The 12,820-nt window shown below is 37.8% G+C and overlaps 1 protein-coding gene across 1 annotated transcript in view; it reads right to left on the bottom strand.

Annotated features, from left to right (window-relative positions):
- grapa (GRB2 related adaptor protein a) overlaps nt 1-8,194 on the bottom strand; it is a 90,327-nt gene extending 82,133 nt beyond the window's left edge. Inside the window, exon 1 of the mRNA XM_061905848.1 lies at nt 7,870-8,194. Within this exon, the coding sequence (XP_061761832.1) occupies nt 7,870-7,947 (78 nt within the window). The 5' untranslated portion in view covers nt 7,948-8,194. The remainder of the gene's footprint in view (nt 1-7,869) is intronic.
- Nucleotides 8,195-12,820: the final 4,626 nt, after the last annotated feature.

Genomic DNA, 12,820 nt, shown 5'->3' with positions numbered 1-12,820 from the left:
GGCTAACAGTTATCATGCGTACAGTAATATACCAAAATATATGACTCTCATGTGTGTACCTGTAAATTTGGTTAAAAAAAACTAGCTGGCTAACAATAACATACTAGCATGCTAACATTTTACCATGAGTTGATTAATGTGGACCCCGACTTAAACAAGTTGAAAAACTTATTTTGGTGTTACCATTTAGTGGTCAATTGTACGGAATATGTACTGTACTGTGCAATCTACTAATAAAAGTTTCAATCAATCAATCAACAGTTAGAATGCGCCAAGTACTAGCATAGATATGACTTTGAGGTGTATAGCTGCAAAATTAACAAAACAAAATTCAAACTTTTTATTTTTTTTAAGTTAGCATGAATATGTTAGCAAATGATTGACATTAGCAAGGATCATTTTGAATTTGGCATAGTTTGAATCTGTTAATAAATGTGGAAGCTGTAACACTTTTTAATAGATAATATGTTTTTTGGACAACAAAAACAGAAAATTCAAATCCATTTCAGTAGAAATTGTGTGTCAGTGCCGAAAAGCTGAAGCTGGACTGAAACGCCAAGAGTTTATAACGTCAAGTAACAAAATATATAAATCAACGAGAAAAAAAAGCTAAATTCGCATGCTGACAATTACTATGCTAACAGTTAGTATGCGTAAAGTAGCTATGTAAATGCATGATTTTGTGGTCTTGACCTGAGAAATTAACTAAAAAAGTTGACATGTTAACATTTCAATACACCCAGAATAAAAATGTCTGACCCACCATGTTACTCCCAAAATAAAACAAAATCTTCTGAAAATGATTCCAGGTGAAGATTATATTAGGTGTGACAAAATGGGGTCAGTTAAATATAGTCGTTTTATGTTTGTGCCATTGGAAGTGGATAATGATTTTTAACTCTCTGCAGAGTTCTACCTGCCAGACATTTCTTTTATGTCAACGCCAAAGTGACGCTTTTATGTTGGACTATTTGGAAATACATGAGGGCTTATTTTTAGGTCTTGATCGTAGCTCTTCTCCTTAAAGTTGTTCTAAAAGAGGAGGATACTCCCCTGCTGCCTGACTAATGTGTCGTCACACGGCACATGTGGACCAACTCCAGCCCTCAACATACTCAGCTACAAAAAGAAAATGTGTCCTGTAAATTTGAAGAAATCATTTAGATTTATTTCACCCAAATCTGAGTCAGAGCTGACCACTTCTCTTGTGCTAATATTGCATAATCGCTCCTACATTTGGATTGACCTGAGAAATGGACTAAAAAAGTTAGCATGTTAACATTTAGAATTTATCAAGTACCAACATATATGAGTCTGAGGTGTGTACCTGTAAATTACCCCAAAAAATGTAAACATTTTTTTTTTAAGTTAGCATGAATGCGTTAGCAGTTGATTAATATTAGCAAGGAGAATCTTGAATTTGGCATGACTTGAATCTGTTAATAAATGTGGAAGCTGCAACACTTTTTAATAGAGAATACATTTTAGGACAACATAAGACATCACATTGACAAAGATAAGACCTTCTGGAGGAAAGTTATGTGGTCAGATGAAACAAAAAATGAGCTGTTGAGCCACAATAGCCAGCAATATGTCTGGAGGAGAAAATGCAAGGCCTTGAATCTCAAGAACACCATGCCGACCGTCAAGCATGGTGGTGGTAGTATTATGCTCTGGGCCTGTTTTGCTGCCAATGGAACTGGTGCTTTACAGAGAGTAAATGGGACAATGATAAAGGAGGATTTCCTCCAAATTCTTCAGGACAACCTAAAATCCTCAGCCCGGAGTTTGGGTCTTGGGCGCAGTTGGGTGTTCCAACAGGACAATGACCCCAAACACACGTCAAACGTGGTAAAGGAATGGCTAAATCAGGCTAAAATAACGTTTTTAGAATGTCCTTCCCAAAGTCCTGACTTAAACGTGTGGACAATGCTGAAGAAACAAGTCCATGTCAGAAATCCAACAGATTCAGCTGAACTGCACCAATTTTGTCAATAGGAGTGGTCAAAAATTCAACAGAAGCTTGTGGATGGCTACCAAAAGAGCCTTATTGCAGTGAAACTTGCCAAGGGACATGTAAGCAAATATTAACATTGTTGTATGTATACTTTTGACCCAGCAGATTTGGTCACAGTATGTGCTCCAATCACTATATCACAAAAAATAAGAGTTGTAGAAATTATAGGATACTCAAGACAGCCATGACATTATGTTCTTTACAAGTATATGTAAACTTTTGACCACAACTGTAAATCAATGTCGTACATACAAACACTAATAATAATAATAATCATCATCATCATCATAATAATGATCCATCCATCCATCCATCCATTTTATACCGCTTATTCCCTTTCGGGGTCGCGGGGGCGCTGGCGCCTATCTCAGCTACAATCGGGCGGAAGGCGGGGTACACCCTGGACAAGTCGCCACCTCATCGCAGGGCCAACACAGATAGACAGACAACATTCACACTCACATTCACACACTAGGGCCAATTTAGTGTTGCCAATCAACCTATCCCCAGGTGCATGTTATGATAATAATAATAATAATAAATAGATGAGTTTCTGGTGTGGAGTCTTACATGAATGGATGTTGGACATTCACACAATATTAATAAGAATAATAAATTGATGATTTTCTGGTGTGGAATCTACCATGAGTGAATGCTTGGACATTCACACAATAATAAAAACTGCCTCCAAGCGGCTGCACTACCTCACAGTCATGGCGAGACATGGACTACCTGCAGACGACCTTGTTACGATCTACACCTGTGGTTCTCAACCTTTTGTCATTGATGTACCCCCTGTGAACCTTTTTTTCATTCAAATACACCCTAATCAGAGCAAAGCATTTTTGGTTGAAAAAAAGAGATAAAGAAGTAAAACACAGCACTATGTCATCAGTTTCTGATTTATTAAATTGTATAATAGTGCAAAATATTGCTCATTTGTAGTGGTCTTTCTTGAACTATTTGGAAAAAAAGATATAAAAATAACTAAAAACTAACAAGGGATTCAATTATAAATAAAGATTTCTCCACATACAAATAATCATCAACTTAAAGTGCCCTCTTTGGGGATTGTAATAGAGATCCATCTGGATTGATGAACTTATTTCTAAACATTCCTTCACAAAAAATAAATATTTAACATCAATATTTATGGAACAGGGCTTCACGGTGGCAGAGGGGTTAGATGGATGGATGGATAATAATAAATAGGTGATTTTCTGGTGTGGAGTATTCCATGAATGAATGCTTGGACATTCACACAATATTAATACAAATAATAATAAATAGACTATTTTTTTGGTTTGGAGTCTTACATGAACGAATGTTGAAACATTCACACAATATTAATTATAATAATAATAATAAATAGATGAGTTTCTGGTGTAGGGTCTTACATGAAAGAATGTTGGACATTCAATCAATATTAATAATAATAACAATAAATAAATAATTATACGTGTGTATGTGTTTTCGTGTGTATGTATATATATATATTAATAAATAGTTGTTTCTGGTGTGGAGTCTTACATGAATGAATGGTGGACAATCACACAATATTATTAATAAAACTAATAAATACAGGATTTTCTGGTGTAGAATCTTACGTGAATGAATGTTGGGCATTCACAGAATAATAATAATAATAAATAGATGATTTTCTGGTGTAGAGTCCTACCTTTGTGAATGTTGGACATTCACACAATACTACTACTACTACTAATAATAATAATAATAATAATAATAAATAGATGTGTTTCTGGTGTGGAGTCTTACATAAATGAAGGATGGACATTCACACAACAATAATAAAAAATACATGAGTTTCTAGTGTAGTCTTATATGAATGAATGTTGGACATTCACACATTATTATTAATAATAACAATAATAAATACATGATTTTCTGGTGTCGAGTCTTACATGAATAAATGATGAACACAATATTAATAATAATAATAATAAATACATTATTTTCTGGTGTGGAGTCTTACATGAATGAAGGTTGGACATCCACCCAATATTATTATTATTATTATTATTATTAATAATAATAATAATAATAGTAATAATAAATAGATGATTTTCTGGTGTGGTGTCTTACCTGTGTGAATATCGGACATTCACTCAATATTAATAATAATGATAATAAATAGATTATTTTCTAATGTAGAGTCTTACATAAATGAATGTTAGAAATTTACATAATAATAATAATAATAATAATAATAATAATAATAATACATTGATCATTTTCTGGTGTGGAGTCTTACATGAATGAATGTTGGACATTCACTCAATATTATTAATAATAATAATTAATCAAGGATTTTCTGGGGTAGAGTCCTACATGTGTGAATGTTGGACATTCACACAATATTAATAATAATGATAATAGTAATAATAAATAGATGATTTTCTGGTGTGGTGTCTTACCTGTGTGAATGTCGGACATTTACCGAATATCAATAATAATAATAATAATAATAAATACATGATTTTCTGGTGTCGAGTCTTACATAAATGAATGATGGACATTCACACAATATTAATAATAATAATAATAATAAATATCGGTACAATATTTTCTGTTGTGGAGTCTTAAATTAATGAATTTTGGACGTTCACACAATATAACTATTATTAATAATAATAATAATTATTATTATTATTATTATAATAAATAGATGAGTTTGTAGTATAGAGTCTTACATGTGTGAATGTTGGACATTCACACCATATTAATAATAATGATAATAGCAATAATAAATAGATGAGTTTGTAGTATAGAGTCTTACATGTGTGAATGTTGGACATTCACACAATATTAATAATAATGATAATAGTAATAATAAATAGATGATTTTCTGGTGTGGTGTCTTACCTGTGTGAATGTTGGTCATTCACCGACTATTAATAATAATTATAATAATAATAATGAATTGAATATTTTCTGGTGTACAGTCTTACATGAATGACCGTTGGACATTCAGTTAAAATTATTATTAATAATAATTATTAGATTATTTTTTTGGTGTGAAGTCTTACATGAATGAATGTTGGACATTCACTCAATATTGATAATAATAACAATAAATAGATGATTTTCTGGTGTGGATTCTTACCTGTGTGAATGTTGAGCATTCACAGAATAATGATAATAATAAAAAGAGGAGTTTCTGGTTTAGAGTCTTAGAGGAATGAATGTTGGACATTCACTAAATATTATTAATAATAATAATAGTAATAATAAATAGATCATTTTCTGGTGTGGAGTCTTACATGAATGAATGTTGGACATTCACTCAATATTATTAATAATAATAACTAATCAAGGATTTTTCTGGTGTAGAGTCCTACATGTGTGAATGTTGGACATTCACACAATATTAATAATAATGATAATAGTAATAATAAATAGATGATTTTCTGGTGTGGTGTCTTACCTGTGTGAATGCCGGACAATTACCGAATATTAATAATAATAATAATAATAATAATAATAATAATAATAATAAATACATGATTTTCTGATGTCGAGTCTTACATAAATGAATGATGGACATTCACACAATATTAATAATAATAATAATGATAAATACCGGTACAATATTTTCTGTTGTGGAGTCTTAAATGAATGAATTTTGGACGTTCACACAATATAATTATTATTAATGATAATAATAATAATAATTATTATAATAATAATAAATAGATGAGTTTCTAGTATAGAGTCTTACATGTGTGAATGTTGGACATTTACACAATATTAATAATAATGATAATAGTAATAATAAATAGATGATTTTCTGGTGTGGTGTCTTGCCTGTGTGAATGTTGGTCATTCACCGACTATTAATAATAATTATAATAATAATAATAAATTGATTATTTTCTGGTGTACAGTCTTACATGAATGACCATTGGACATTCACTTAAAAGTATTATTAATAATAATTATTAGATTATTTTTTTGGTGTGAGGTCTTACATGAATGAATGTTGGACATTCACTCAATATTGATAATAATAACAATAAATAGATGATTTTCTGGTGTGGATTCTTACCTGTTTGAATGTTGGGCATTCACAGAATAATGATAATAATAATAATAAATAGATGATTTTCTGGTTTAGAGTCTTACAGGAATGAATGTTGGACATTCACTCAATGTTATTTTTATTAATAATAATAAATAGATAATTTTCTGGTGTGGAGTCTTACATGAATGAATGATGGAAATTCATTCAATACTAATTCTAATACTAATACTAATAATAAAAAGATGATTTTCTGGTGTGGAGTCTTACATGAATGAATGATGGACATTCACACAATACCAATAATGATAATAATACATAGATGATTTTCTGGTGTGGAGTCTTACATGAATGAATGTTGGACATTCACACAATAATAGTAATAATAATAATAATAAATCGTTTATTTTCTGGTGTAGAGTCTTACATGAATGAATGTTGGACATATCAATTAAAATTATTGATATATAATATTTCGATAATATAATATTTCGAGTGCAATACGTCCGACACTGATTGTTATATATTACTCCGGTGCTCTTGTCTTGTTCTGTATTTTGTACTGTATTTTGTGTTTCTATAGTGTTTTGTATATTGTACAGGATTGTTTATTATTTTTATTGGATGATAGTCTGTTTATTTCAATTGTTAGTTTTTCCTTTATTTCCTCTTGCGGTATTTATTTTTACCGCATATTTGTTCCCACTACCGCACCTTAAGGTGGAGTCCTTAATCTCGTTGTATGCAAATATAATGACAACAAAGTCCATTCTATTTCCATTCTATTATTATTAATGAATAGATGATTTTATGGTGTAGAGTCCTACATGAATGAATGTTGGACATTCACTCAATATTATTATTAATAATAATAAATACATTATTTTCTGATGTAGAGTCTTGCATGTGTGAATGTTGGAAATTCACCCAATATTAATAATAATAATAATAAATAGATGATTTCTGGTGTGGAGTCCTATATGTGGAATGTTGGACATTCACTCAATATTAATACAAATAATAATAAATGGGTTGTACTTGTATAGCGCTTTTCTACCTTTAAGGTACTCAAAGCGCTTTGACACTACTTCCACATTTACCCATTCGCACACTGATGGAGGGAGCTGCCATGCAAGGCGCTAACCAGCACCCATCAGGAGCAAGGGTGAAGTGTCTTGCTCAGGACACAACGGAAGTGACGAGGTTGGTACTAGGTGGGGATTGAACCAGGAACCCTCGGGTTGCGCACGGCCATTCTTCCACTGCGCCACGCCGTCCCTTAATAATAATATATGCTTTTCTGTTATATTTGGTCATATGACTTCAGTCACACCCTGGCTACAAATCCAGATAAATAGTCTGTTAAGTTGCATTTGTACATTCTCTGGAAGATGTGAGTCGCCTCAAAAATATGCAAAACCTGACCTTTGACCCGAGTCAAAGACCCTGGGACATCTGCTAAAGTGAAATGAAGTGGCGCGGGGAGTTTCACTGCACTTCCTGATTGGTTGCACTGTGTGACCCCTTTTAAAAAAAAAAAAAAACAGCTTGATGGCTTGAGCCCTGAGCAGCTGGCGACATGTCGCACGTCTGCAAAGAATCCTGACGTTTGCCGCCACTCAACACTTTGAGGAGCAATTTTCTGCCACAATCATCCTGTGCAGAAATGCGCTCACTTTAGTCCTCTTTAACGAGAATAACACCGGCAAAAAGCCCAATTTGCTAAGATATCTATGCGCTACCCCTTTAGTTACTTTAGCATTGTAGTAGTAACTTGCAGATGTGGAGGTAGAAAAAGAGTTTTTGGTCTTACCTTGAGTAATTCTCCTTTGTTGAAACTGAGTTCATCGCCCTCAGTGGCATGAAACGTGTACAGTGCCACTGCTTCCATGCTGGAAACCACAGTCACACACAAACACACACACACACACACACACACACACACACACACACACACGCACACACGCTTAAACACTGCCACTAATGATCCGGAATGAGAAACTTCAAGAGGTTGATGTGAAACGTAGAAAGGAGGAGAGGCGGCTAGCGGATGAGAGAGAGGTGTGTGAGCTCCGAGAGAGAAAACACACAACTGGCTGCCGCTCGGCAACACACTGCCATGACTAACATACACACACACAGAGAGAGAGAGAGAGAGAGAAAGAGAGTGGGAGGCACATCCTGTGTGTGTATTTATCTCACATCTTGTGCATCTTGAGGTCCAAAGCAAAATGTTTTCACACATAGAATGTGATCTGCAAGGATCCAAACAATGCTAAACATTTTGCTTTGGACCCAATACCAATTTAAAAAAATGTATTTCAATACTTTTCAAATTAAAGGGGACAAAAATGTCATCATTGGCTTTATTTTAGCATGAAATCTTGTAATATACGAAATATGTTTCTTATTGCAATCAAATAAGTATGCTGTCCTTAAAAAAAGTATTGAACATACAAGACAACTTGTCTTTTAGAAGTAAGTAAACAAAGACTCCTAACTACTCTGCTGACGTATGCAATAACATAACATAACTTTAAGTTAAAGTTTAAGTACAAAGGATTGTCACACACACACTATGTGTGGCGACATTTGTCTTCTGCATTTGAACCATCCCCTTGTTCATTCACTGGAAGGTAAGGGGAGCAGTGAGCAGCAGCAGTGGCCTCGTCCGGGAATTATTTTTGGTGATTTAACCCCCAATTCCAACCCTTGATGCTGAGTGCCAAGCAGGGAGGTAATGGGTCCCATTTTTATAGTCTTTGGGGCAGCTTGGCGTAATGGGTAGAGCGGCCGTGCCAGAAACCGGAGGGTTGCAGGTTCGCTTCCCACCTATTGACATCCAAATCACTGCCGTTGCGTCCTTGGGCAGGACACTTCACCCTTTGCCCCCGGTGCTGCTCACACTGGTGAATGAATGATGAATGAATGATAGGTGGTGGTCGGAGGGGCCGTAGGCACAAACTGGCAGCCACGCTTCCGTCAGTTTACCCCAGGGCAACTGTGGCTACGGATGTAGCTTACCACCACCAGGTGTGAATGAATGATGGGTTCCCACTTCTCTGTGAGCACTTTGAGTATCTAATAATAGAAAAGCGCGATATAAATCTAATCCATTATTTTTTTTTTATAGTCTTTGGTGTGACTCGGCCGGGTTTGAACTCACAACCTACCGATCTCAGAGCGGACACTCTAACCATTAGATCACAGAGTAGGTTGTGTACCATTGAAAATATTTTGTCAACATTATTAACCTCCTTATTCATTGGCTGTTAATATGTGCTTACCTGCTGTTTCAACGTGTCCTATCTACTAGGGCTGTGTATCTCGTTAGCATATTAGCTAAGGCTAAGGATGCTAGCGTCATTACATTGTGCTCGCACGTACAAATATGTATGAAAACACTCAGACAGACATCACGCATGGGACGGTATAAAAAGTAAGAATTGTTTTAGTTATATTGTAAAACTCGCAAATGTTGCTTGGAGGGTTGAATGGGTAGAAACGCTATGGACGGTTTTACTTCCGGTTCAAGGCATTAATTACAACAGGAAGTGCATTGTCAACCCACAGCACTTGCACTGAGTGAACTCGAACAAAAGCTGGCGTCACAGAACAAACAATAACACCTTTGTGCCTCGCTTGCAGAGTGAGATGTACTCTTACCCTGGGACCCCCGCACTTGTTAATACTTGAGGGGACATTTCTCAAGACCACAGCAAAGCAACATGTTCTCACACAAACATCCAAAGAGGGTCACTCCGAAGAAAGGGAAAGTAGCGTATCAAGATTGGTTGCATGAACGCAGGAAGTGATCACTGATCAGTGGGCGTGACACGCAAACAGCCAATCAGGTAACAGTATCAAGTTTGGTTGATTCTTTGCGTGGAGTGAGAAGAGAATGTCCAAGTGAAGAAATTGTGGAAAAAAAGAGGAAAAGTCACCTGGACAGGTTTTGGGATGTTTCCAAAGGGACCGTTGTCAGACCAATGTGGTCTGAAAATGATGCAAGGCGCTCCTTATACGACACCACATAAGCCACGCTCACCCTTTAGAGCACAGCTGTCCGAAAATAGTTATTTTTAGGTTTCTCCACTGCAGTGGTCACCAACCTTTTGGAGCCCTGGATCCCTCAAATTTGGCACCAAGGACCTGATCGGGTCCAAGTCATAAAAATGTTAAAAATAAGTCATGAGTTATTTTTTTCCATTATTATCATTATTCAACGCTTAAATCTCCACATCAACTTCAGGTCTATCCGTCAAAAAAAACAAAACAAAAACGTATTTGTTTTAGGCCTTTTTTTGTCAAATAAACCCATGTTTTTATGGCAAAAACACTAAATATGCAATATTTTCCTCCGCCAAAAAATCAAAGTGAAATATATGATGTGAAGTAATTGGAGAATTTGATCCAATATTTAGTTTTTTAGCAATGAAAAATACACTAAAGATCTTGGGGACCAAAAAAGGGTCTCACTCATAAAAGCGTTAAAAAGAAATCATAAATGATTTTTTCTTTACTCTCAATGCTTAAATCTTTACATCATTTTCCGACCTCTCCTCCCTGAGCTGCTACCTTATTGTAGTAAAGGAGCTTGCGTGTCCCAATGATCCTAGGAGCTATGTTGTTCGGGTCTTCTATTCGTCCCCAATAGGGTCTTCCATGACAAACAGGTACTGGGTGAAGGACCAGACAAAGAGCAGCTTAAAGATGTCTCTGAGGAGACATAATCAAGGATCGAGGTTTCCCTCGCCTGGATGCAGGTCACCGGGGCAGCCCTCTGGAGCCAGGCCTGGTGGTGGGGCTCGATGGCGAGCGCCTGGTGACCGGGCAACCACCCACAGGAGGGACCAAAGAAGTCGAGTGCTTTGTAAACTGGGTGGCAGTCGAAGGCAGGGCTCTTGGTAGTCCGATCCTCAGCTAGAGAAGCTACCTCTTAGGACATGGAATGTCACCTTGCTAGGGATGAAGGAGCCTGAGCTGGTGGTCGGTCTCACCTCGATGCAAAGCAAAGGCTCTGGAACCAGTTCTCTCGAGAGGGGCTGGACTCTCTTCCACTCTGGTGTTGCCAGCAGCTGAGAGGCTATCCATGTTGCCCCACGGCTCAGAACCTGTACGTTGAGTTCAACTCTGTGGACAAGAGGGTGGTTTTACTTCACCTCCGGGTGGGGGGAAGGGTCCTGACTGGTTTTGTGTTTACGCACCAAGCAGAAGTTCAGAGTACCCACCCTTTTTGGAGTCCCTAAAAAGAGTACTGGATTGTGCTCCCCCGGGTGATTCCCTTGTTCTACTGGGGGAGTTCAACACTCACTTGGTAACAACAGTAAAACCTGGAGAGGCATGATTGGTAAGAAAACGACCGCCCTAATCTGACCCAGAGTAGTGTTTTATTGTTGGACTTTTGTGCTCGTCACAGATTATCCATAACAGAACAGATTGTCCATGTCCAACTGTAAGGGTGTCCATATGTGCACTTTGCATCAGAACAACCTAGGCCACAGTTCGATTATCGACTTTGTGGTTGTATCATCAAATTTGCAGTCTTGTGTTTTGTGCACTCACTTGAAGAGAGGGGCGGAGCTTTCAACCGATCACCACCTATTGGCGAGTTGGCTCCAATGGAGTCTCCCGTCCGAGAGGGATTCAATTCTTACCTCCGGAAGATCTTCGAAAATGTTATAAGAGAGGCACGGGACATTGAGTACGAGTGGATCATGCTCTGTGCCTCTATTGTCGAAGCAGCCGATCAGAGCTGTGGCCGTAAATTGGTCGGTGCTTGCCGTGGCGGTAATCCCAGAACCCGGTAAGAGATGCCGTCAAGCTGGAGAAGGAGTCCTACCGGGTCCTTTTGGCTCATGGGACCGTGGAGGCAGCGGACAGGTACCGACAGGCCAAGCGTTGTGCGGCTTTGGTGGTTGCAGAGGCAAAAACTCAGACATGGCAAGAGTTTGGAGAAGTCATAGAAAACGACTTCCGGACGGCTTCGGAGCGGCTCTGGACCACCATCCGCCGCCTCACAAGGGGGAATCAGTGCACTGTCAACACCGTGTATAGTCTGGACGGTGTGCTGTTGACGTCGACAGGTAATATTGTGGATCGTTGGACGGAATACTCGGAATACCTCCTTAATCCCACCTACACGTCTTCCAATAAGGAAACAGTGCCTCGGGACTCTGTGGTAGGCTTTGTTATTTCTGGGGCTGAGGTTTCTGAGGTAGTTAAGAAGCTCCTCGGCAGTACAGTGGACCAGATCTATACTCTCGGCAGGATCCTTGAGGGTCTATGGGAGTTTGCCCAAACAGTCTACATGTGTCTTGTGGACTTGGAGAAGCCATTCGACCGTGTCCCCCGGGATGTCCTGTAGGGAGTGCTCAGAGAGTATGGGGTATAGGACCGCCTGATTGTGGCGGTCCGCTCCCTGAATGATCGGTGCAGAGCTTGGTCCGCATTGCTGGCAGTAAGTGGGACCAGTTTCCAGTGAGGGTTGGACTTCGCCAGGCCTGCCCTTTGTCACCAATTCTGTTTATAACTTTTATGGACACCATTTATTGATGCAATTAGGGCATAGAGGGGATCTGCTTTGGTTGCTGAAGGATTCGGTCCCTGCTGTTTGTGGATGACGCGGTCCTGCTGGCTTCATCTGGCCAGGGTCTTCGGCTCTCACTGGATCGGTGAAGCGACTGGGATGAAAATCAGCTGAGCCGGAAAGCAAAGCTTTTCATTTACCCGTCAATCTACGTCCCTACCCTCACCTATGGTCA

This window comes from Nerophis ophidion, linkage group LG07 (assembly GCF_033978795.1).
Source record: "Nerophis ophidion isolate RoL-2023_Sa linkage group LG07, RoL_Noph_v1.0, whole genome shotgun sequence".
NCBI classification, from domain to species: domain Eukaryota; kingdom Metazoa; phylum Chordata; class Actinopteri; order Syngnathiformes; family Syngnathidae; genus Nerophis; species Nerophis ophidion.
Note: the sequence above shows the minus strand (reverse complement) of the source record. Positions and strands in the feature narration are given on the sequence as shown.